This window comes from Mustelus asterias, chromosome 12 (genome assembly GCF_964213995.1).
Source record: "Mustelus asterias chromosome 12, sMusAst1.hap1.1, whole genome shotgun sequence".
NCBI classification, from domain to species: domain Eukaryota; kingdom Metazoa; phylum Chordata; class Chondrichthyes; order Carcharhiniformes; family Triakidae; genus Mustelus; species Mustelus asterias.
Genome location: NC_135812.1, coordinates 74297108 through 74322275, shown reverse-complemented (window position 1 = coordinate 74322275; position 25168 = coordinate 74297108). Strand labels below are relative to the sequence as shown.

Sequence of the window (25168 nt, the reverse complement as noted above, 5' to 3'; positions counted from 1 at the left end):
CAATTGAGAATGGAGTGCAGAGAGAGGTGATGTACAAAATGTCAGAGATGAAGACTAAAGGCTGCAGGAGGTGATTTAAGGCACAGATTAGCGAGTTAGGATTGGATGAGGCGGTGAAGTGATTTGAAGAAGAGGACAAGGACTTGGAGTGTTGTAGGATTGAGGACCAATGCAGATCAGTGAAACTAGCATGAACATGAGATTGAGAGCAGAGTGTATGGGCCAGTGAGAGAGAGAGCAGGGCTTACTGAGGAACATGATCAAGGCGACTATGTTTTGATTCAGTTTGAGGTTACGAAAGGTGGAGGATAGGAGGCCAGTGAGAAGGATGTAAAATAAATCCTGTCGAGAGGTGATAAATGCATGGATAGTTGCGTCAAGATTTCTAGGAATTCGCAGCAGCTCTGCAAGTCTCAACAGCTAACAGAGAATTGAACACTCTGCTTCATGAACTCTGCACTAAAGTGAGGATTTTCTAGTGTTCAATGCACCTCACACAAATAGTTTTGCTCATGATATGTGCTTCACACTTAGAGTGCTGCAGGGAAATTTACTCATTCTGTAACACTCTTTCATGATTTGACAAAGAATAACACATCAGAGATTAAGCTCATTGTGGCCATACCTTAATCATAGAAATTTTCAAATCCTCAGCATTTGGCACATTGAAGAATGGCTTTAAGGAGGATAAGTGGTTGAGAAGCAGAGAGGAGGGAACATCGGCACTTAAGGGCTAAACAGCTGAAAACATATTTGTCATTGCAGGGGGAAGAAAATTGGAGATGTACAACAGTGTGAAGTGGAGGACTATGGAGTTCTGGGAGGGTTGTAGGGGTGGAGGTGGATACAGAGATATTGTGGAGCAAGGCCATGGAGATATTATAACACAAGAATATTCATTTAAAATGTGCAGCTTTGTTGGGCCAGGAGCCAATGTAGGTTAGGAAGCACAAGGATGATGCAAGCTAACATATGGGCAGCAGAGTTCTGGACAAGCTCCTGTTTATAAAGTGTGGAAGATAGGGGAATGGTTCAGGAAAGTATTGAAATCATTGTGTCTGGAAGTAACAAAAGGATCAATGAGGGTTCGACTGCAGATGAGTGAGGCAGGGTTGAAGAGAGGTAGGCGTAATATAGACTTCACACTCTATATTTTTACAAAATATTTATATAATATATACATATTTGTATGGCTAATTTCTAAAATTTTTAAACTGACAATGACATTTTAAAAAGGCTGAAGGTATGACTGTCTGCAACCTTCCAACAATAGGAGCTCATCTGACAGTATCAGAGAAACTTGCACCTCGTTATCTCTGAAGACATGGTAACATCCTCTGTGGGCTACAGAGACAAAATTCAAAGGGAATTATAACAAGGCCATCCGCATTTCAGAGCCCAGGCTGGCCAACCAGAGTTGATGCATCTGCTAGGACAAAAAGCCCTGCAACCTTCTTTCAAATTCTTAATAGTTGGAACATTAAAAATCTCAAGATCCAGACAAAGGAATATACACCCTTTGTCAAAGTCAAAGTGGAGATTTGAATGACAGATGTCATGAGCCCTATGACTGGTAGAACCTGTAATATTGCCCAGTGGAGCTGCAAAGCTTAGAGCACTATCCTTCTATCTACCAAGCAGTGGCACAAAAAAGGAGCTCTGCCTAGAGTTGGATGCTTGGCCCCATATGGCAGCATGTTGACACAGTGGTTATCCCTGCTACCTTACGGTGCCAGGGACCCGGGTTCAATTCCAGCCTTGGGTCACTGCCTGTGTGGAATTTGCACATTCTCCCTGTGTCTGTGTGGGTTTCCTCTCGGTGCTCCAGTTTCCTCCCACAGTCCAAAGATGTGCGGGTTAGGTTGATTGTCCATGCTAAATTGACCCTAGTGTCAGGGGATTAGCAGGGTAAATATGTGGGATTATGGGAGCGGGGCCTGGGTGGCATTGTGGTTGGTGCAGACTCGGTGGGCCAAATGTCCTTCTTCTGCACTGTGGGATTCTATGATTTACAATGTTTCAACTGGAACTTCTGTATCATTGCCGACAAGACTAATTCATTTGTCCCATCATGGACGCCAACTCTACTAGAAAAGAAAAATTATTCAGCATCAGATTTTAGCCTGCCAACCTCTGCGAAGGAGTACACCATTGGAGTTTGACTCAAGACTCTGGACACACATGAAACAATAATTATTTTCTCTGAGGTTGTTGCCCTGCAAATCTTCCTTGCTCTAGCACTCTTTTATTGTATGAATGCGCAGCAACTCTCCTCCCGCATTTGAGTGTCTGCAAATAAATTGAGTTCATTCTATCTCGAGTTTGCTGTGAGGTTATTAATAGAAATTGGATTGCATCAAAAGCAAAGGGGTTGGAAAAATATGCCACCATTTTTAAAGGGGGAATCATATGGTGAAAAGATGTTGTTTAAATTTAATCCTCCTCCTTTCCGTAACACTAGTGTTGCAGAGGTGATGGAGGTGGGTCTTGCTGAAGGAGGGGATATGGCCTTGGAATCCCAGCTCAGGATCAGATAGAATGGAAGTGGTTAGGCCCTGCCTCTAGCAATAGCCAGGCATGGGGATGGAATTGGAGGCTAGTGAATGGAGTTTGTGGCAGGGCCAATGTCAATGATTTTGGTCTTCCCAATAGTTAATTGGAGGAAATATTTGCTCATGCAGTACTGGGTGTCCAACAAGCAGCATGACAGATTGACAGAGGGATTGACAGAGAGGCAGAGATAAGCTATTAACCTCTGAGTTACTCCTATTTTGAAGAAGTCAAAGAACCAATTAGACTAAATCAAATAAAGTGAGGGGCAAAATTTAAATGGTAGCCCCTTAAAGGGATACTGCCTGAAGCACATATACCAATTGAAATCACTTCACTGGATGGGGCATCTTAGCAAATGTCCTTAAAAAACATGGGACATATTAGCCCCTGGAGTTACAAGCAATGTCATGGGAGATCAGTCATGGAATCCCTATAGTGCAGAAGAGTCCATTTGGCACATCGACTCTGCAGTGACTCCCTGACAGCGTATCTTACCCAGGCCTTCTCCCTCCGCCCTATCCCCACCATAACCCTGCACACTTCCCATGGCTAATCCACCTAACCTACACATCTCGGGACACCGGGGCGGCATGGTAGCACAGTGGTTAGCACTGCTGCTTCACAGCTCCAGTGACCTGGGTTCGATTCCTGGCTTGGGTCACTGTCTGTGTGGAGTTTGCACATTCTCCTCGTGTCTGCATGGGTTTCCTCTGGGTGCTCCGGTTTCCTCCCACAGTCCAAAGATGTGCGGGTTAGGTTGATTGGCCAGGTTAAAAATTGCCCCTTAGAGTCCTGAGATGCGTAGGTTAGAGGGATTAGCGGGTAAATATGTGGGGATAGGGCGTGGGTGGGATTGTGGTCAGTGCAGACTCGATGGGCCGAATGGCCTCCTTCTGCACTGTAGGGTTTCTATGATTTCTATGACTAAGCGGCAATTTACCTTGGCCAATCCACCTAACTTACACATCTTTGGGCAGTTGCTGCTAATAGTACTTGCATTCATATAAAACCTGATCAGAATCCTTATATATGAAACCTTATCAGAACCTTGCTCTCGAGGGAGTGCAACGAAGGTTTACCAGGCTGATTCCGGGGATGGTAGGACTGAAGTATGAGGAGAGGTTGACTCAGGTAGGATTGTTTTCGCTGGAGTTCAGACGAATGAGGGGGGATCTCAATTCTAACAGGACTAGACAGGGTAGATGCAGGGAGAATGTTCCCGATGGTGGGGGAGTCCAGAACCAGGGATCACAGTCTGAGGATTCAGGGTAGACCATTTAGGACAGAGGTGAGGAGACATTTCTTCACCCAAAGAGTGGTGAGCCTGTGGAATTCATTACCACAGGAAGTAGTTGATGCCAAAACATTGAACATATTCAAGAGGCGGCTAGATGTAGCACTTGGGGTGAATGGGATCAAAGGTTATGGGGAGAAAGCACGATTAGGCTATTGAGTTGGATTTGATTGGGATGAATGGTGGAGCAGGCTCCAAGACCAATTGGCCTCCTCCTACTCCTATCTTCTACGCTTAACCCGAAGTCTCAAGGCAAAATGAATTGGACTATGAGTGATAGTGGTTTCTAGGCGGGTATTCATATACTGCGCGGAATGTTGTAGTGAAAAATGAAGGTCGAGGTGAGATGAGGCAATGGGACCAAGCCCGTCCCAGTTAGTGTGCTGCGAAAAGGGAGTTCCCAATGACCGAGTCACACCTCATTCGGTTGGTTAACCAGCAGGATTTCCCTTGGAGTCCCCAGCTCTTGTTTCTCTATGTATCTATAAACAATGCTGAGAGAGGGAGAGGAGCCGCGGCCAGGAGGAGTGAGTCACATACAGCGTCTCACCGCCCATGAATGTGTCCCTCTAACCACACTGAGGTGCTCATGGTAACCAAGATGTTGTATCGGAAATCGATCAAACAACCACCACCCCAACAACTCCGGCATCGGATCATCCCTGTTTGACTTTGTTAAAAAAAAAACCCACTCGTTTCACTGTGACATCCGCACGTTGTTTTTAACCTGTCGAGTGTCAGCTTGTTGCAGCTGGCGTACAAAATATAACCCCTCACCACCAGGGATCACTAGGCTGGTTTAAAAAATTATATATAAATAGGAGCTACACATAGATCGGGAAACGTGCTAACTTGAGGAGACTCTTAAATCTTGGAGATCCCAGCGAAATGCGGTTAACAAAACCATCTGAGCAGTCTGACCCTACAGGCAGACATGGGCATCTGAACAAATGTGTGTGCATGCAGGCGAAAAGCCGTGCAGTGAAATGTGTGGGATGCACAGAGCAGAGCACGCTGCAAAAAAAAACTTGCTGAATTGCCAAGCATCGATATTTTGGTTTTATTTTCTACTTTGAGATGTTTGTTTGCAGCCCCTGTCCTGCGGGTAAGAGGGCAAATCCCCCCCCCCCCCTCTGGCTCTGACTCTGCGCTTTGGTGCAGGTTTGAGGCTAAGTGATGACCTCTAATGGCCTTGCTTCTGCCCACTTCACCCTCCCAGTCAGTCCTGGCTGCCAACAACTGACAGCAGCCACACCCAGCCGCCGTGCGTAATGTGGGCGTTGGTCTCTCTCTCTCTCGCTACTAAAGGGGCCACTTTATAACTTCAACTTTCTTCCAGCGGATTTTGCTGTTAACGTCAAGTTGTCTCTCTCCCTCTCTCACTCCCAGACCGATTGTTAAGGATATCTGTCCAAGAGTAAGTTGGATCTCAAGCTTTTTTTCTTGGTACCAAAACGACTGAAGGATCTCAGTGTGTTGTGCGTGTGTTTTGTTTTTAAAGTCTAAATTTGTTGAAGTTTCCGAGGACAAGTTGCCGAAAAGTAAGTCTGAGCTGAGTTTTATTTTACAGTGGGGAGAAAGATCCTTAGGAACTTTTCAGAAGTAGTTTTCCTTTTGGCCTTTTTAATCAATAACGCGCCTGAAAAACGCTTTAAAACTTTGGGGAACGGGCAGAAAGTTTGTTGTGTGAGGAGGAACGGCAGCCTTTTAATTTTAACTGTGACGCTTTGAATAGTTGTACAGCTCGGGGTGACTGCACCGACTGACTGCTCGCAAGATTCCTGTTTGCTTTTTAAAACTTAAATAAATAAATAATTGCATTAACTAATATGCTCGCCCCCCCCCTCCCCTGAAAATATATGAATAGATTACTGTCTCATTTAGAGTCTGAGGGGAAACTGGAACCTCTGCCCAGATGTTGCCGCTCTCGTTCAGCCGCCTATCGGAATTGATTTGACTTATTTCACGGATCGGATTGCTTGCTTCATTTTCAGAAATCGATTATTTGTTTTGGATGGTCGGTGACGGTGGGTGGGGACTGTGTGGTTAAATGTTTCTGTTTTTTGGGGTGTCTCAAATGTTTATGGGTGTTTTAGGGATCTCCAGTCTCTAATTGGGGGGTTTAAATGTTTCTGTATTTTTGGGGGGTCTCCAGTCTCCCTCTAATTGGGGGTGAAATGTTTCTGGGGTATTTTTGAGGATCTCCAGTCTTTAATTGGGGGGTTTAAATGTTTCTGTATTTTTGGGGGGGTCTCCAGTGTCTCTCTAATTGGGGTGTTAAATGTTTCTGGGTTTTTTTGGGGGGGGGTCTCCAGTCTCTCTTTAATTGCTTAAGATGCCTCGCCTGTTTTAATCGACACCAAATGTTAGGTGTCAAAAAAAAATCCGAGTTGCTGCTTCAGTGAATGGTGCCTTTGTGGAGAACGGGCTGGGTTTGGGACGGCGGGGGGAGGTGGGGGGGCTGCTCCTGAAATCTGGCTTTGCGGCGGATCCCTTTCCCAAAAGCCCTCCTCCCTCCCTCCCTCCCTCTATCCAGTCAGCCAGTCCATTACTGCTGAAACCACAGGCTCCAAATGCACTCAGACCCCACCCGCTTTGAGAATAGCCCATTCATGGTCGGTGTAATAATAATGCCCCACGCTTGCTTCATGCGTTGAAATTGACTTGCGAAACAAATCCCTACTCACGGGGATATTACAAAGATTGCAATTTCAGTGAACACCATGCAAACTAAAACCAATGTTGATCTTAAAATGTTTCCAGTGTGTTGCGTGTTTGGAACTCAGATATTTGTGCAGACAGCAAAGGCACTCGAAACATTAAAATGTGTGCAAGCGTAAATAAGGACACATTGCGCATCGTTCCATTAATTTAGCAGTGCTGTCTCTTTAGACTTTGAACACAGTTGCTCAAAGTGATCGGTATACTCTTTGGGTGGGTTTACTGCGAGCTTTGGGCACATTCAAATAATCATTGACTTGCTGTTACTTACTGCAGTGGAAAAAATTAATAAAAGTACGGGGAAAATGAATTAGTTCAGGTAGCGCTGGTGAATGTGGTCGCAGAGTAACGGTACTCCCCGCGGTGTCAGCCAGGCGCTCCCTCTGGCGGGGAGTATCAAGCTGTCAAATGTTGCAGACACGCCCTGAGGTTTAATAAGATCACTGCAGTGGGGGGAAACAGCGCCAGAGACCCGTCGCACCTCTTTCTAAGCAGTTCACAGGCGACTTACCTCTTTCTTTTTTCTCGCTTTTCCCCTTCTTTTCTTTTTAGTTTGCAAAACTTGAAAAATCTCCAAAATGATCGTGTTGTTGGCGGGTATCATTGTGCTGCATTTGACAGTTCTGGTGTTGCTGCTAATCTCAACAATTGTTAATGTAAGTACAACAGGCTGCTTGGAGGAAAAGGACATCTCTGGGCTCAGGCTGACAGGGGTACCTTGGCAGGGAGGGGAGGGGGGGTGGGGTGGTGGAATCGGAACATGCTTTTTAAGAAAAATAATTCCAGCCCAAGATTAGATTAACTCGTCTTTTAGTTTCCGAATATATTAACTTCTGAACAAGTTGAAAGTTTGCTGATTTTTTAAAAGTTTAAGGGCGCTTGGTTATCAGTTTACAGTGACTTGATGTGCACAAGTGTTGCTCATAAGTGCCATCTATAGAGAGTGGTTTACAAAAAATCTCTGGGTTGCTTGTAATGAAATGGATACACAATCTTAAATTAATGGGCTGCTGTTTTAATTTAAGTCATCTTTTCAGTTAATCCTTTGGTGTTTGTGTGGCTTGAGTTAAATTGGGTTTCCGGATGTTGATTTCAGAGTAATTTTAAAATTAAACTTAATTGAGTCCAATTTTTTTGTTGTTGAATTGATAATGGAATTTCACCTTCTGCAGACAATCTGTTTAATCCTTGTTCTGTTTCTCTTTTGTAGTCTTGGTGGTACTTCAGTGATTCTCATAGTTTAGATATCTGGCAGAATTGTACATGGATTGAATTTTGGAATTGCGATTCATATACCACTAACGGTGAGTGTCTGCCTCCCCACTTCTCCCAGCTTGCAGCTTGTTTGAGAGTGGGAATCTGTCTTTTATTTGAACATGATCACACCATAGGTCGTTTCCATTTCAGAGGTTTACAGGTACAATGAGGTGCGCATGGGTTTATTCCTTTCATTAGTGTGCTCTCTGAACCAGGAATTATTTTTATTTTAACAACTTGCTTAAACATCTCCAGTTTGTTACAAAGTGGATGGGTATGGGCGAGGTCCTGGCAGCTTGTGAAGTCTGGGGGCACCTAGTGGACAAGCTGCAAATGTGCATTGGAACGGGCCAGGCTTGATTCTTGGCAACGCCTCAATGCTGCAGAATCAGCACTTTGCAGCAAGGGCTGGGATCAGCCATCAATTGCGCAACGTAGGCAGAAATTCCACATTCATTCAAGTCCACTCAGATTGAATTAATTTTTTTCTAACACATTGCCTTTGTTATTCAACCTTGGCTATTTAATATGATGTTACCGGGTATGGTAAATGGCCAGAGGCAGCTCAAATCTAAATCAAGTTGGATATTTGTCCCATCAGTTAATGGCGCCGTCACTTTTATAGATTAAAGTCTTTCACCCAGTGACTTTTTAATCCAGACAATTTTGGAAAGTTGTGACGTATGAATATAATTCACATTACTGGGATAAAACTAAGGGTTTGATTTCTCCAAACTTTTTAAAAAAAGTTTGATGATTGGATCTGGGGAAGAGAGAATAGAAAAAACATTACAGTCAGATATAAGTAAGGTAAAAATTCTCAAATAAGATCGGGAGTTTCCTCCCAATATTCCTGTCACTATCTATTCCTCATTACTAAAACACATTTCTCATGCACACAAAATGGCTGCCACAATTTGCTACTCACAATTGTGATTACACTCAAAAGTACTTCATTAGTTGGAAATTCAAGCCATTTTCTTTCCCTTTTAATATCACTGACCGTTTCGGGAGAAAAAAAGCAAAATCCCTAGAACCTGATTTCAAACCCAATGTATTAGATTATGGATCAGTTGTAATTGGTGCAATCACCTTCAGGGTTGTAGATATCCAATAACAAAGCAAGTTCGCAGTCTGCTTTTCTGTTTGATGGGGTGGGGGGGATAAAAATGGTAATGTTATTCGACTTTTGATATTGAATATTGTTTTGAGAGAATGTATTAAATTGGGTGCATTTATATCACAACCACATGATCTGAAATTAAACCATGAACATTCAAATAATTCAAATAAAACTACAGAGATAGGTTTGTTTTCTTTAGAGAATCCAATCACAGAACACCCCCAATTTCTTTCTCCCGCTACTTGCAAAGATTTTAGCTACTGTTCCTTATCCTGTTTCTGTTCATTACACGAGACATTGCAGATTTTCTAAACTGAAAAAGTTGTCTGGAACAGAGAGTTTGGAGAAAACAAAAATAGGATTTCAACTAATTTCATTATGCTTTTTTCCCCTTAATCTTTGAGAAACAAAAATAGAATGGTTAGATGCAAGCTGAGGCTTGTGCTGTAACTTAATTATAGATTAGCGTGAGACAGCTCATCATAATGTAGCCTCTCAAATGAATGCATCAACATTTTCAGAAGAATCTAGCACAGAGTACCCAATTTGTAAAGAAATAGTTTGAGCAGATTGAAGCGGGAAGGAGCATTTCCTTGACTAATACAGTTTACAGAAAATGAATTGGTACTGATTTATGGAAATGCACAGTGCTGAACTTGGGGATTTTGGCAGCCCCTGATTAAAAGATCAGTGCTAGTTTAGCGAAATGGCCTACTTCTGAATTGTTGCTATCCATAAAGGAATGGTATTCCTCGGTTGGATCTACTGGTTTGAGAATCAGAGGTTACAGTTTCATCACCATCAAAATTTGAAGCCAGTGCATAAAAAGAGTTGGGAGTAACCTGAGCTGCTTTGCCAGAAAAGCTGTTCAAAGGTGGATGATTTAGCAGATTCGAGCAAAAATCTGACCAAGCTGTTTGATCAGATTTCCCAAGATGCCGGTGCTTAAGCTCACTGCCGCATCCATCATTCCAGACCAAGAAAGTGGCCTGGCAGGGTGCATTAGTCAGAATAATTTTCTAACACACTAGTTGCATCTTCAGTTTCAAATTAACAAAAAAGAAACTGGTGAATTCTATATGGTTTAAAAATGCATTATGGGTTTCAGAAATATCATTGAACTCTTGGTGAGAGCTCAACACACGGTGCAGGATAGTGTTAATATAAAGAGGGGAAGAACTGAAGCAAATCAGGAAGGATTGATTAAGTAATGCTTAAAACGTCAAAAGCCTTTAGTTGGTACAGCAAGTTTGGAGGAGATTTACATATCAATGCAAATATCCTGCTGTAAGCAAATCTTCGCTTAGATAATATGTTATAACCAGAAACTGCAGGGATGATTATTAAATGTAACTTGCTGCAGGCATCAGGATTTGATTGCCTGCTTACTATTCATATGGATGCTTGAAGTCTTGCATGTTGTGCTGCAGGATAGGTGGGAGGTTATGTGACTTGTGCCAGCCATTGTAGGAACCAGACTGGCACCATCGGAGGTGGAAGTGGGAATCCGCTGTGACCTTTTTAAAGAATAGAAGCTTTTGTAGAACTTCAAAATTGTATTAGTCTATTTTGAAGAAAAAGGAGGAGAAATTTCGAGCATTGGAAATATGGAAGGGAAAATACTGGTTGAAACACAATAGCTTCATCTGTGCCGAACAGCGGCTAACGTTTTGCTTGGAAAGTCAGTGGAATTTTAAAAGTTAACTTGCCTTCTCTGTCAAACATTGATCGACCTCCCTCATATAACTGATATTTTAAGTTTTTGCTTTTTCTACATCATTGCCTACCACACATGAAGATTGTGATTTTAACATTTAGTGAACATGCCTCCACCTAGGTGAAAACATTGTTGATTGACTTGGTTGTAAAACACAATCTATTGGTGACCTGTGGCCTTTACTGAAACCTCCTTCTAAACTATTAGAAAATCTTGCAGTGTAGGCCAAGGTGGTTCAACAACGGATATATAAAGTGAAACATGTGGGTCAGGATGGTCTTTGTTAATTTAATGAGCAACAGTTTCTACGGATCCAATCATTAGCAACATTTTATTATCATTTCTGATTTCTCTTTTAATGGCATGATTTTTTTTCCTGCATGCTTAAGTGATAAAACGCACTTTGAATGTTATCAGGAATAGTTAATCAAATTTTGCACCACGCTGCTTAGCAAAGTGGCTTCATAAAGGAGTGTGACTTTTGGCAGATGAAACTTAAATGGTCTGGAAACAGAATTAATCAGGAATTGGAGATAAATTTGAAGCATATTACAAATCTATCAGCACTGGTCTTCAGCTGTTTTTAATCTCTTACTTTGCAAAGTTGAGGTGTTGTTTTTTAAGTGATAGTGTGCAACTTGACTTGCAGGACAGTGGTCGAAACATTCTCTATGAGAAGTCTATTTTATACAAATACATCGCAGGCATTTAATTTTGCCTTGGCTGAAAACAGCCAGTCGCAGGATAATATAAAATGATTAGAAGATTTCTTTCTACTTTGTGCCTCCAGCACTCAGCTGCGCACGGTAGGACTATCAATGCTGAAAATCTGCTCCAATGTAACTACATGTAAAACTTTTAGCCTCTAGTTCTGCCCCCTCCCACCCCAGCCCCCTTAGCACTAGACAACTGCCAGCTTTAGCCCATTGGTACCACAGTTGTCTCAGAGTTGAAAGGCAACAAGTGATCTGAGCATATGTAGGCTGACACATGAGTGCAGAGATTGCAATAGTGTTGAAGTTGCTGTCTTTTGGATGTTATACAGACATGGCCATGTTGTTACACTGGGGCCATGTCTGTCCATTCAAGTTGATGCAAAGGATTTTACGGGGTCATTTAGGCTAGAACACAGGAGATCACCTGCTGTCCTTGCCGACATTTATTCCTCAATTAGATTATCTGGTTATTTATCTAATTGCTTTTTCTGGAACATTGCTATCTGCAAATTAACTCAATCAAAAATTCTTCTTTGCCTGTGAGATGTTTTCAGACATCCTGAGGTTGTGAAAAGTGTTTCATAAATCCAGTTTACTTTAAGACAGGAGAAATGCCCCTTTTGTTCTCACCTGAGGTCAGCAGTGGTATGGCAGAGGCTGTATTCCCATTTTCATTTGGTGCTGCTGTTTTCGGCGGGTGAACACAACAAGCTGCTGAATAAGGAAATGAGAGAGGATGCTTGTGACCAACTGGGGTGTTTCCAACTGGCCCAGGTATCCAGTAAGCTCCGGCCAGAGCTTTTGACTCCCTAGGAAAATGGCATAAATGCTGAGGCGATGCAAAAAGAAGCAGAAATCCAGGGTTTACATTGACCTTTGAGACAAGAGAACCCGGCATTTCCTGCATCAGGAAAATTTATCCCTCCATGTTTCTCCCAGGCCTGGACACAGCTTTACAGGTTAACTCGGGCAGACAACCTGAACTGTCTGCTTCACACTTCATCTGATTGAAAAACCCAATGAATGCCGGTTGTCAGTCACGTGGGTGATGTACTCTGTACATTAGTGGTGTATGTGACCTTAATTCTGGATCTTGCTTCTTAAAACATGATTCAGTTTATTATTGCACGCTCCAAGATAGCTGATTGGCCTTTGAATTTTAAACTGATGGTTCCTTTAAGTGCGGCATTTGTAGAATTGCCCCTTTTTATGGGGGAGCAAAACTGGAAGAAATTTAGATGCTGTTACATTGTACTTGAGTTTGTTTTTAATGTTGGTCTGTATTTTCAGAATGGCTGCAAGCTGTTCAGGCGATGATGATCCTGTCCATCATCTTCAGCTTCTTGTCGGTGATTTTGTTCTTCTGCCAGTTGTTCACACTCCAGAAAGGTGGTCGCTTTTACATCACTGGGATCTTTCAGCTGCTCGCAGGTAAGTTTAAAGATTGACCCATGTCGTTTTCACAATGAATGTGTAAGAATGGTGAATAAATGAAGCTTCTACTTCCTTTCCTGTTGCAGTATGTATCATTTGTTCTTCTGATTGTTGGTCTCTGTGTCTTGGAGGCTAGATTCCAGAGTTGTAGGTTGTGTGGAGTGACGCACACAAAATCGCTAATCTAGAAACTCAGCTAATGTTTGAGGAACCCGAGTTCGAATCCCACCACGGCAGATGGTGGAATTTGAATTCAATCAAAATATCTGGAATTAAGAATCTACTGATGACCATGAAACCATTGTCGATTGTTGGGAAAAACCTATCTGATTCACTAATATCCTTTCGGGAAAGAAATCTGCCGTCCTTACCTGGTCTGGCCTACATGTAACTCCAAACCCACAGCAACGTGGTTGATTCTCAGCTGCCCTCGAGCAACTAGGGATGGGCAATAAATGTTGGCCGCCAGTAATGCCCATGTCCCATGAATGACTATATAAAAAACCACACTTAACTCTCCAAATAGATTTACTTTGTTCTCTTCTACTTCTCTATGTAGTTCAGTTTCTGTTTCTTGTTAGCTTATTTTGGCTGTGGTAACAGGATAGTTTGGGTGGTGGATGTGTTGATGAATGCTGCCATAGCATTGTGACGTGATCAGGTGCGAGGAGGTTCCCTGCAATGTTGGTGCAGTGGAACTGGTTTTCCGAGAAATTTTTCTTTGTCAACCTGGAAGCTTTCCTTGAGCAAGAGAAAGCAGTCACTGCAGTTTTACAAGTTTCCGTCTCCTCATGATGCATCTGTAGACAATCGGGTCTGAGTGGAACATTCCATGAACTAATCAATATAATGGAAAGGAAAGGAGCAACTGATCCATCGATGTCTGTCCAGTACCATCACCATGTAACTGGGCATCATGATTCGTTGCCACTACTCACCGGTGGCCATGCCATGATATCTGTCCTACACCATGACCATGTAACTGGGCATCATGATTCTTGTGCCACCAATCACCGGCCATGTCATTCCCCATGAGAGGCATAAAGCTTTGTCTGATCAAAGTGAAAACATCTTGGAAATTCTTCTCCAATTTTGAAAGATGATCAAAACCAGTTCTAAGAGGCCACAGTGAATATGAGACCTGTTATCTATTAATCATCGCTACCTTCTTGGATGCTGGGATATTGGCCAGAGCCAGGAATTTATTCAACTTATTTGAATGCTGGCAGCTGATCTGCATTAACTCCACCTTGTTCCAGAGGTTGACTCTCCGTGTGAAGAAAACCTTCCTGATATTTCATAGGGTTCTCAGCTTACTTAACTTACATATGCCTCCACAATGGATACAGTCCAGTCCTTGTGTAAAAACCATACAACTAGAAATAAGCTACCCTTCTTAGATTGATATTGATATAGATGAACAATAATAACTTTTCTATGACATATCTTCCCATTGTTTCATTTTTGAGTTTCTAATAAAAGTATTACATAGAAAGTATAGGTTTGGCCCAGTCATGTGCTGTAGCCTGCTCCTAGAGATATGCTAGATGGAAAGTTAATTTAGTTTTGACAGAAAACGGTGCCATTTCAGATTATTTTTTTAATAAAAGGAAGTGGGTCTGACAACTTTTTAAATTGGTGAACATTATTTCCTTTCCATTTTGAGCATTTCTAGGAAACGCCCAACTTTAAATTTAAATCTGTCATGTTGTGCCTACTGTTGTACCATCTCGAAATAGCATGTAGATTGACAGCAAGGATGCAGCATAAAATATGACTGGAGGATGTGCGGGTTAGGTTGATTGGCCATGCTAAATTGCCCCTTTGTGTCAGGGGGACTAGCTAGGGTAAATGCATGGGGTTATGGGGATGGGGCCTGGGTGGGATTGTGGCAGACTGGATGGGCCGAATGGCCTCCTTCTGTACTCTAGGATTCTATGATTCTAATGTAAAGGCCAGCAGAGCCAATTAGTACTGTACTTAAAAAAAGCTTAGGCCCCCAGATTCCCATTCTGGATAGAACAAAAGCTGGATGTGTTTTCTCTACAATCTTGGCCGGATTTCTCCCAAAAGAATTCTAAGTGTTGAATTTGTGTGAAAACTGGAGTAATTCACGCTGGTTTTTTTCAGTGGAAGTTCGGACTAAAATCTCCCAGGCTTTGTGCATTGCAGAGGTCATCAGCGTGAATTAAAAACTAGGGGCAGGCCCTATTCTCATCCAGGAGACTGAAACCAGCAGGCCTCTGTGCATGTGCAGTTCCCCCGCACTGTTAGCCTCCCAATTGCTGGCCAGCTCGATCGCGGCCATTCCTGAGCCGCCCCGATCTCTACCCCCCCCCCCCCCCCCCCCCCACCCCCCAGCAGGCAGACCTGCCCCGATCGCTGGCCTCCCTCCTTAGTTGACCAATTCCAATGGCAGAGTGGCAGTGGGACCCCCCCCCCCCCACTCCACCCCCAGTGATAGCCCCCTAGGCCACATCCCTTTGGTACTGCCTTATGCCCGATGGGCAGTGCCAAGGTGTCCCCTGGGCATGGACACTTTGCCCCTTGGACAGTGATGGGGCACAGGCTGGCACTGTTAGGGTGCCTATGCCCATGGGGCACCGCCTGCCCGCCGTCTGACTCTCTGGGCGGCCTCGGTTGCCCTCTCCTTCACTTCAGCGGGGTCATGCTGCTAGCTCCCCGAAAGTGGGGAGCTACTCTAAACCCTGCTGGAGTGAAACACTCTGGTGGGGTGGGAGATGCTAGTGGGCCCGAAGAATTCAGTACCAGGCCCACTAATAGCATTTAGATGATATTTAAATGCTAGCCCTGCCTCCCTTGCCAATTTCTGGCACAGAGCAGACCACACTGGAAATCCGGCGCTGGGAGACGCTAGGGGGGCACAAACTCTTGCGCGAATCCCATGCATCGCCCCTCCCATCACGATTCTCCTGGCCTGCTGCACTAAAAAATTAGTAAGAGTTTTAACAACACCAGGTTAAAGTCCAACAGGTTTATTTGGTAGCAAATACCGTTAGCTTTCGGAGCGCTGCTCCTTCGTCAGGTGGAGTGGAAATGTGCTCTCAAACAGGGCACAGAGACACAAAATCAAGTTACAGAATACTGATTAGAATGCAAATCCCTACAACCAACCAGATCTTAAAGATACAGACAATGTGGGTGGAGGGAGCATTAAGCACAGGTTAAAGAGATGTGTATTGTCTCCAGACAGGATAGCCCAAAAATTAGCACAGCTGGATGGGAGAAACATGGCCCTTGTGTTTCAGTCATCATATAGTTGATGTACTAAAATTCTGTTCTAATTTAGAATCAACAGAACCAGTCAAGTTTATACAAAATTTGAACTTGTTGAACTCGGTGTGTGTAATATCCGCTAGTGGTGTGGATAATTACTAGCAATACAATTATAGAAACATGCCTGAATATAATTTCCTGTTTTGTTTTGAATGTTAAATTGAGAAATACTGCAAATAAATGAAAATCTGTAGCTCTGGATTTGAATGTGCCATAGCAGAATTCCTACTAATTGATGACTTGCATGTGAGACTTTATAGGTTTTAATTGTCAATAATATTGCTACTAATACTAGGCCAATATGAATGTTACAATAAAAACTGAAATTGAACCGAATTGACATGCGTGAAGGACTGGGTCAGGTATTTCTGAGGTTTTCCATCTAGGCTCACACTGCATAATCATTCCTTTTAAAAACTGGAACCATGTACATAAATTTATTAACGCTTGCAATGAAAAAATCTGTTTATAAGTAGAGTTGATCTTGCGAGATAGTGGAAGGTCATCAAGTAGGCTGGATTCCGCTCAGGGGAATTTGGCCCCATCCAATTCATATGTATTCCCGTTGGACATGTGTATGAGCACACATATATACTGAACTAATGAGAATGAGGTCCCTGGGTGTGGGCAAAAGGTTAAGCCAAGTCATGGTACAGTTACTTTCTGACATTCTCAAACCATGTACCTGGCTATGTGCCAATCACTATGAAAAACATACAACTATAGTATATTTACCTCCTCTTGAATTCATTTTACGAGATGTGGGTGTCACTAGCTGGCCCAGTCATATTTATTGCCTATCCCTAACTGCCCTCCATTTCAGAGGACATTTGAGAGTCAACCACATTGATGTGGATCTGGAGTCACATGTAGGCCAGACCAGGTAAGCACAGCAGATTTCCTTCCCTAAAGGACATTAGTGAACCAGATGGATTTTTTTTACAACAATCGCCAATGGTTTCATGGTCATCATCAGACTTTTAATTCCAATTATTTCATTGAATTCAAATTTCACCATCTGCCATGTTGGGATTCGAACCCAGGTCCCCAGACCATTATCCTGGATCTCTGGATGAATAGTCCAGGGCAATACCACTACACCACCGTCTCCCCGGCAACTATACTAGGAACAAAGGGCGATGTTTTATAGCTGTTAAACCACCAATTAACCAATAATACTGGGAGTGAATCAACTAACTTCTAAAGCTTGGTAGAGACTTTTCAAAATAAAAGTTTATAAAACGACAAGTTCAAATTTCTCCCAAGTGTGGTGAATGGCAAACCAAAAGCTGAATGGATGAAGATGTGGCTTGTGAAGATTTAATAAAAAATAAAGCCAGGACTACTACTTCCAAAGAACCAGAATCATGACAAGCGGAACGTAGCTGAGGATATGGAGAAAGCAAGTCGCCAAACAAAATTTAAGATCAGACTGGGAGGAATTCGAGCGGATACTGGATAAGTTTGATGGATGAAGGCTAATCTTGTGAACTGCTTTAGTGCAGAAATCTAACGTCCTGACAGGAGGATTTGAACGTCATTGCTCCAATTTCAAAACGGAACATCACTCAATCAGAATGATTAAGAAATCCAATTGACACGGCTTCCTTGACTATCAGAATGCTTCATCCCACTGTTACTAATCCTATTCATTTATTTTTACTGATCCTTATGAAGCTATTCATCAGTATTTTTAAGGGTACAATTACAGATTTCTGAAGTACCAACAATTTTTTTTCCAATGGAATTAATACCATATTCACATGCAAAAGTGACAAACTCGTGGATTCCTTCATTATAACTTGTAGCATTAATTAAAGGGGAATCTCCAGACTGCATCGGTTTCACCGTTAGGTTGACTGAAAAATTCAATTTGTCAACTTGTTACTTTAAATCATGGATTGATCTCATGAACTGTTGGTTCCATTCTGCTGAATTTTTAGCGTACTCTCAGTAACTTGAGAAGGTTTTGCGAATCTGAGCAAAGTTCGGATAGTTGAACATTTATATCTTTTGTACCTCGATGCCCTTCACTGCGGTAGGAGATTCTCTGATCTTCTGTAACATTTTGGTCTTTCCTTTTTGGAAACCTGACCATTTTGTTCATGTACTATGGCTTCTTCTTTCATCAGCCAGGATTATAGTAACTGTGTAGCAATACGAGTCCAAATTCCAATACAAAACCATAATGTCCAAAAATACAGCAACAGCCTCTTGAAAGTTGACGTAAAGGCTTGCAACGAAGTTGCTACAACAAGAGAATTTATTTTAACACGGTGCAGTATCAAATCATTGCAATGTTTACCTTGGCCAATGAAATGAAAAATGGCTTAGTTATTTTTAATAGAAGGCTGTATGCAATCAACCTCAGTCAATAGCTTTTGTTGTGGTTCTGCCTATGAACACTATAAAGACATCGCGTCACTAGGTGGGTTAAACCTGGTTTGATGAGTTTCAATTAGCTCAATCATATCTGGACTTGAAACAAGGTGTTCAGTGCTTTAGTAAAAGGATTCCTTTTATGTTAGCAGCTTTGTAACACAACAGGCTGACATAAAAACTTGCCCTTGCTTGCAGCCAATATACCTCCAGCTTCCGATTGTGTACACTGCATACATAATAACATCAACATACACTTCAATAATTCCCTCAGTAAAATGTCCCAAGGCACTTCACGAGAGCATTACCAAACACCATGTGACATTCGTAGCCTGAAAAGGAATTTCTGGGTCTCATTACGAACAGGATGGGAACTATTAACGCAAATAAATAATCATTTTGTATTTATGATCTATTTTTACCCTCCACCCAATTGCTCAACAGCTTCACAGTCATTCATTGAATCATAGAATTCCTACAGTGTAGAAGAGGCCATTCCGCCCATTGAGTCTGCACCAACTCTCTGACAGAGTATCACACGCAGGCCCTCTTTTTCCCCTGAAACCCCGTACATTTCCCATGGCTAATCCATCCAACCTACACATCTCTGGACACTAAGGGGCAATTTAGCATGGCCAATCCATCTAACCTACACATCTTTGGACTGTGGGAGGAAACCCACGCAGACACAGGGAGAATGTGAAAACTCCACACAGTCACTCAAGGCTGGAATCGGACCCAAGTCCCTGGAGCTGTGAGGCATCCATGCGAACCACTGTGCTGCCCTGTACGGGAAGTACTTTGGGACATTTGAGAGAAGCAGCAAAGGGCGAACAAAATCATTTTGTCTTTTCTCACTCAGACAGAAATATCCCAATGCAATTATTAACTTTTAGCAAGGATGTTCCTAAAAGGAATTCCTGTTTAAAAAAGATATTGTGCTTAGTTGCTGTTTTTAAGCTAGACTGATCACCAAGTTGGATTTAAGTTAATGCAGTGTTTGCATTTTCCATTAATTGATCCCTCCGCACCCCTGTCTGTTTAGTATAATAGAAATTGGTTTCAGTCCTCTTTGGGATGCCTCATTAATGGTTAGCTAGCACCCTCTAAGGGCCCACTGGGAATCTGCAAGGTGAAGTTACTATTTTGTCAGAGAACATAAATTGTAGCGGGGGTGAGTTTAACTAACTGAGAATGTGTATCTGTAAAATAGCACTTTAGCGTTTATGATACAAATGGGCTGGTTGAATCAGGGCTGGACTAAAATAACTGTACACAGTACTTTGTTACACACTGCACTTATCTTTTGATGATCATCGTTAATTTATCTGTCGCTTATCAAGTTCACAAGAGTTGTTCTTGGAGGTGCATCAGGTTTTTTACTAAGTCTCGGTTAACTCTTGCATTGGGTTCCTACTCTGAAAGCAATCTTCACAGGAATGGCTACTTGGAGAATTTTTAAGGGAACTGTTATAAATTTACAAAATACTTGTCAAGAAAAAACTTGGTTCTGGAACAAATGTTCCTTCCTGCTTTGTAAGGCTGGTAATAAACAATATATTGCTGGTTTCTATTAACGTGTTTCCCTCCATATATGGGATAAAGGAATTTGGGAAGAGATTTTCTTTAAGAGACATGCTACGAAATGGAGTTTTTGCTATATTTAGACTGAATGTCACGTGTCATTTCCAGCTATGTTGTCCCTCATTTACATGACTAGCTGGAAGGAGTTTAGGAGAGTGAGAGGGGATCGCATAGAAACGTATAAAATTCTAACAAGGTTAGATAGGGTATATTCAGAAAGAATGTTCCCAAAGGTGGGGGAGTCCAGAACTAGGGGTCATAGTTTGAGGATAAGGGGTAAACCTTTTGGAACTGAGGTGAGGAGAAATTTCTTCACCCAGAGGGTGGTGAATGTGTGGAATTCACTATCACAGAATGTAGTTGAGACCAAAACGTCTGATTTCAAGAAGAAATTAGATATACCTCTTGGGGCTAAAGGGATCAAGGATCTGGGGGGAAGGGGTGATCAGGATATTGAATTTGTTGATCAAAATGAATGGCGGAGCAGGCTCGAATGGCCTACTCCTGCTTCTAGTTTCTAAGGAGTACAGTGGTAGCCAGGTTGAAAAACCTGCTCTTGACTAGGGCACACGCCTTCAGAGAGTGCCTCTCCCAACAGGTTAAAATTTTCATCATAAGAGCAGTTGCAAGTTATGTAAATTTAATCCTGAAAAAGTCCAACCCCTGCCAGAGAGCTTCTGACTGCTTTGCATTAGGGGAGTCAGTTTAGACTTGCACTGCAACATCAGCTAGGTGGACTCCATGGAGGGATTGGAGTAGCTTGACTGCAAAGCTAGTTTAGCACAAGACCCAAGTTTATGCTTTTTCATTGAAGTCAATAGCGAATGATATCGGGCAGGTAGTAAAATGGGTATTCTACCTGACCATGCAGTAGGTAAGAGTTGCTCCATTTTGAGTCAAGAGCCCAACAGCTGTAGCTGTTTATCTACAAGCCCAATGACCCAGGACCTCCCATCAGGGTGCTGCACAGTTTGCCAGGGCTGGTGTTACATTAATATTTTCTCAGTGTGTCATCAAACCTGTATTTCTTTTTATTTGTTCATGGGATCTGGGCATCACGGGCTGGGCCAACATTTATTGCCCTTCCCTCATTACCCTTGAACTTGTTAGGGCATTTTAAGAGTTAACCATATTGCAATGGTTCTGGAGTCACGTAGGCCGGACCAGGTAAGGAAAGCAGATTTCCTTCCCTGAAGGACATCAATGAACCAGATGGGGCTTTACAACAATCATTTCATGGTCATCATTGAACTTTTAAATCCAGATTTTTATTGAATTCAGATTTTACCATCCGCCATGGTGGGATTCAAACCCAGAGCATTACCCTGGGTCTCTGGATTGCTAGTCCAGTGGCAATACCACTGAGCCGCCACCTCCGCAAAAATAATAATCAATCATGGCAACATTTGTCTGTGCTCGTTTGTTTTTTTAAATTCATATGTGGACATGAACATCGCTGGGCTGGCTAGCATTGATTGGCCATCCCTAGTTGCCCGAGGGCAGTTGAGAGTCGACCACATTGCTGTGGTTCTGGAGTCACATGTCTTAATATCAGGTTGAACTAGCCATAGGAAATAAATTGGATCTAAAAAAAAATAACTTTTGTGTTGCTTTGCAGGCATTTGTGTGATGAGTGGAGCAGCTATATACACAGTACAGTACCCACATATTCACGGTGAGCGTTACGCTGGCAGCTATGGATTTGCCTACATTTTGGCATGGATTGCTTTCCCTCTGGCCTTGTGCAGCGGAATCATCTACGTCATTCTAAGGAAGCGTGAATGAGCTGTCTGAGATCACAACAATCCCATACGATGCCATCTTAGAGGAATAAAAGAAACATTACTGTTTTAATTTGAAGATGTATATAGTATCTATGGTTTAAAACCTATTTATAACACTTTTTACACATATGTACATAGTATTGTTTGCTTTTTTTTGACTGAAACCCTGTTTTGCAAGCTAATTAAAAGTGCCTACAGAACATTCATTTTTAACAGTTTATTAAAAAAAATACAATTTTTTGCTGAAGCCAAATTCTGCAACAAAACTTTATTTTGAATAGAATATGTTAACCAAAGCGCATGTAAAAAATATAGCTAGTAAGCTGTTTTTAAAAAAAGTGGCGCAGCTTGTACAAATAAATTGCTAATAGCTGATAAGTTTGAATAGTTTACTCATGTAGATATAAAACATTTTACAATTTCAACGGTGCTATGTATTTACCATTCCTTGTAATGATAACCTATAGCGATCTCACTGAGAAGAGTTACTATTTGCAAGAAGGTAAAATAAATGCTTTAGTTCTACAGGATTTACTTTTGTCTAAATATTTCTGTTCGGAAGGAGATTTGCTTTAGCATTGACGTGGAGGTTTGTAAGTTAATATAAGCTAGGGATGATAGTGTGAGGATGGGGAGTGTGAGGTGATTTGAATGCCCAGAATTACACACTGTCCAACATAATGAGGCTACACCTGAGCTTTTCTTCCCATTTTATAGTCTGGTTCTGTGCTAACGATCGCTACTCTTGTCCCTGATTTTGTGGCCTCTCCCTTTTCCCACTTATTTCGTCCTTGAAACTGTAACCTCAGTTTTCCTTCCAGGCTGTCACTTCTAGCTTTGGGAAGGTGCAATGCCTCAAAAGTGCAGCAGTTGGCAGTCGCTGTTTCTCTGCAGTGTGGAGTCTGGAGGGCTCCCCTATGCTAACAACGTGCACTGCATGAAGTACTGACAACGTCCCCATCAGTTCCCCAGTTAAAGGGGTGGGCAGTGGACAGCAGCAAATCGCAGTATGTTGGGTGCATGATATCACCACCACACTTCAGACTCAGCTAGTCCCAAGCTGCAGAAACCAAACCTGTGTTCCAGAACCAATTCCCCGTGTTCCTTTATTTTTCCCCAGTTCCCGAATGCTAGGATCCGCATTTTCAATGTTATTCATTTTCATTAACTATAGCTGGAGGTGTCTGAAAACTAGCATTGATAGGCTTTGTTTTAACTGTTGGAAGCATGCTATAATTTGTAATTGAAGATACTTAGTGTGCCCCACTAAATATAATTGTGATGTTCAAAACTAACACTATCTACACTTTGCTGGGAGTATAAAATAAATGCTAATGTATCATTGTATTGACAGTGTTCTGCCACTGAGCAGTTAGGCAAACGTGAAAGGGGACCACAAGTAAAAAAAAAAGTAATGAAAATAATTCAATGAAAATGTTTTCTGAATACAAACCAAGGTAACAATGGATATTTGGTTCATAAGTAACGTTTCTCATTATTTTGGAAGAGGAATGACATTCTACCGTGCTTTAGTAATGATTAAACAACAAACCGCTTTAATAGTCTAAAATATATCCGTAGTGCCCATTGCATGAGCATCTACCCTAACTGTGGCCTCAGAAACGCAATTTCAATTTTCTATGCATTCATAAGCCAGGCATTGGCAACCTTGGCCTGTGCATGTTGAAACCACCTTTTTCAATGAAGCTGGTTTGCGTTTTATTGACCTTTTTATTGTGTGCCTCTTTTAACAGAGCCATTGTCATCACCCTTTTAGGGACTGAAATTAGTTTCGCCTATTTTCAGAATTGTTGTTCTTTTTCAAAATGACGTTGACAAAAAAAAATTAAAAGCCGCACGGGATTTTGATGTTTTGTCAGTGGTGTGAAATGATAGCGGACGCTTCTGCAAGCTTGAAATAAAATAGTACGTGTCCTTTGTTCAGATTGCCACGATGCATGAACTTCGCTATTTGAAAGCTGCAGGCCCTATGTCAACGTGGCAATGATTATCACTTATGAATTATGTAGCTGGTATCTTTATAGCGGACACAAATGCATTGTCCTGTTTTAAAATGAAGTATGCAAAATGGGTTTGCAAGAAAACCGCTTTTCGCAACAGGGTAGATACCTCACCATTCAATGTCTCCAAAAGCTGCCAGGGCCTTTTTTTTTTTAAACAGCCAACAAGGCCCATTTTTCTTGGACAGACACCAGCTGCACGGATTCCAGATGTCAAGACATCAGTAGCTCACTGAGAACACTGTTACTGACTGGAAATACGTGGTTACAATGCAGCACCTGGCTGTGGGGCACTTGAGAAGTATGAGAACACAAATATAGCTTTCAAACTTGTTTTTTTTTCCACCCATTGTCAGTGGCTGCATCGGAACGACATTAAAAAATTAGGTCTGGCAGTTTCGTTAACCGAGTAATACTCTAATGTGACTTGAGTACTACTTCAAATAGCTTGAGTGTAACTGAGGAAGTGCCACTGAAAATGGCTGAATGCTATTGCAGGTGGCGGACTTGTACTTCAAATGAGTATTTTGTTTTGTTTCTAAGATCATTTGTGGGTCCCACTGCAGCTTCAAGCGGGATATTTATTACCTTACTGTGTCAGAAGTAAAATTCTACTAGCTAGTGTGGTCCACAGCCACTATCCAATGCCAAAGTTAACCACTGTTTTGAAGGAGTTGTGGAATAAACAAAATCTGGCACTATGCAAAAAGGAAATGATGTACTTATGGCTATATAGCCCTTTGATCTAATCTGAAACATGTAGGTTACTAAATTTATTGTCCCTTTGATGAAATCTGTTCTTGTTTACATAGCCCAGTATAATGAAGTATGATATAGTTCTTGTCCCGTTTGCACAGACCTCTCCTGCAGGCTTCTTTGTGTAACTGCCATCCAATGAAACCTGCAGAAAGGTTGGTGGGAGGGCGAGGGGGGAGGGAGGGATTTGTATTTGATGTGCTAACAGAAAATGCCTTATTGCGTGTAAGTACAGTCAGATGTGTTTGATGTACTTGAATAATGATGAAAATAAATAATACTGGCTTATCTGTGCAACAAATGGCCTTCTGTTACTGCGTTACCAACTTGTACAAATTGTTTGCAGCTTTTTAAAGGATTCTTGACACAAGTTTCTTCGGGTAGAAAGATAGGATGGTGAAGCCTGGTTGTACCTGAGTTTCTGCCAATAATGTTTTCCAGGCAGTCCATTGTGATGCATGCTTTAAGTTAGATAATGTCCATCACTTCATCCATACATGGTGTAATGGATTCTGTGTCACTACACATCTGA

At 42.0% G+C, this 25168-nt stretch overlaps 1 protein-coding gene across 2 annotated transcripts; it reads left to right on the top strand.

Annotated features, from left to right (window-relative positions):
- The first annotated feature begins 5154 nt into the window (after nt 1-5154).
- pmp22b (peripheral myelin protein 22b) lies at nt 5155-24937 on the top strand. 2 transcript variants are annotated; one of them, XM_078225434.1, is made up of 5 exons: nt 5155-5264; nt 7121-7224; nt 7779-7872; nt 12672-12812; nt 21694-24937. In XM_078225434.1, the coding sequence occupies exons 2-5, from the start codon at nt 7147-7149 to the stop codon at nt 21858-21860; spliced, it is 480 nt and encodes a 159-aa protein (XP_078081560.1). In that variant the 5' UTR covers nt 5155-5264; nt 7121-7146; the 3' UTR covers nt 21861-24937. The 2 variants fall into 2 exon arrangements, with proteins under 2 accessions (XP_078081560.1, XP_078081561.1); XM_078225435.1 differs by having other exon boundaries at nt 5179-5388.
- Nucleotides 24938-25168: the final 231 nt, after the last annotated feature.

Coding starts and splice junctions, on each gene's coding strand:
- pmp22b (XM_078225434.1), top strand. CDS start 7,147: ATGATCGTGTTGTTGGCGGGTATCATTGTGCTGCATTTGACAGTTCTG. Junction 7,873..12,671: donor CGATTCATATACCACTAACG/GTGAGTGTCTGC, acceptor CTGTATTTTCAG/AATGGCTGCAAGCTGTTCAG. Junction 12,813..21,693: donor GATCTTTCAGCTGCTCGCAG/GTAAGTTTAAAG, acceptor GTTGCTTTGCAG/GCATTTGTGTGATGAGTGGA.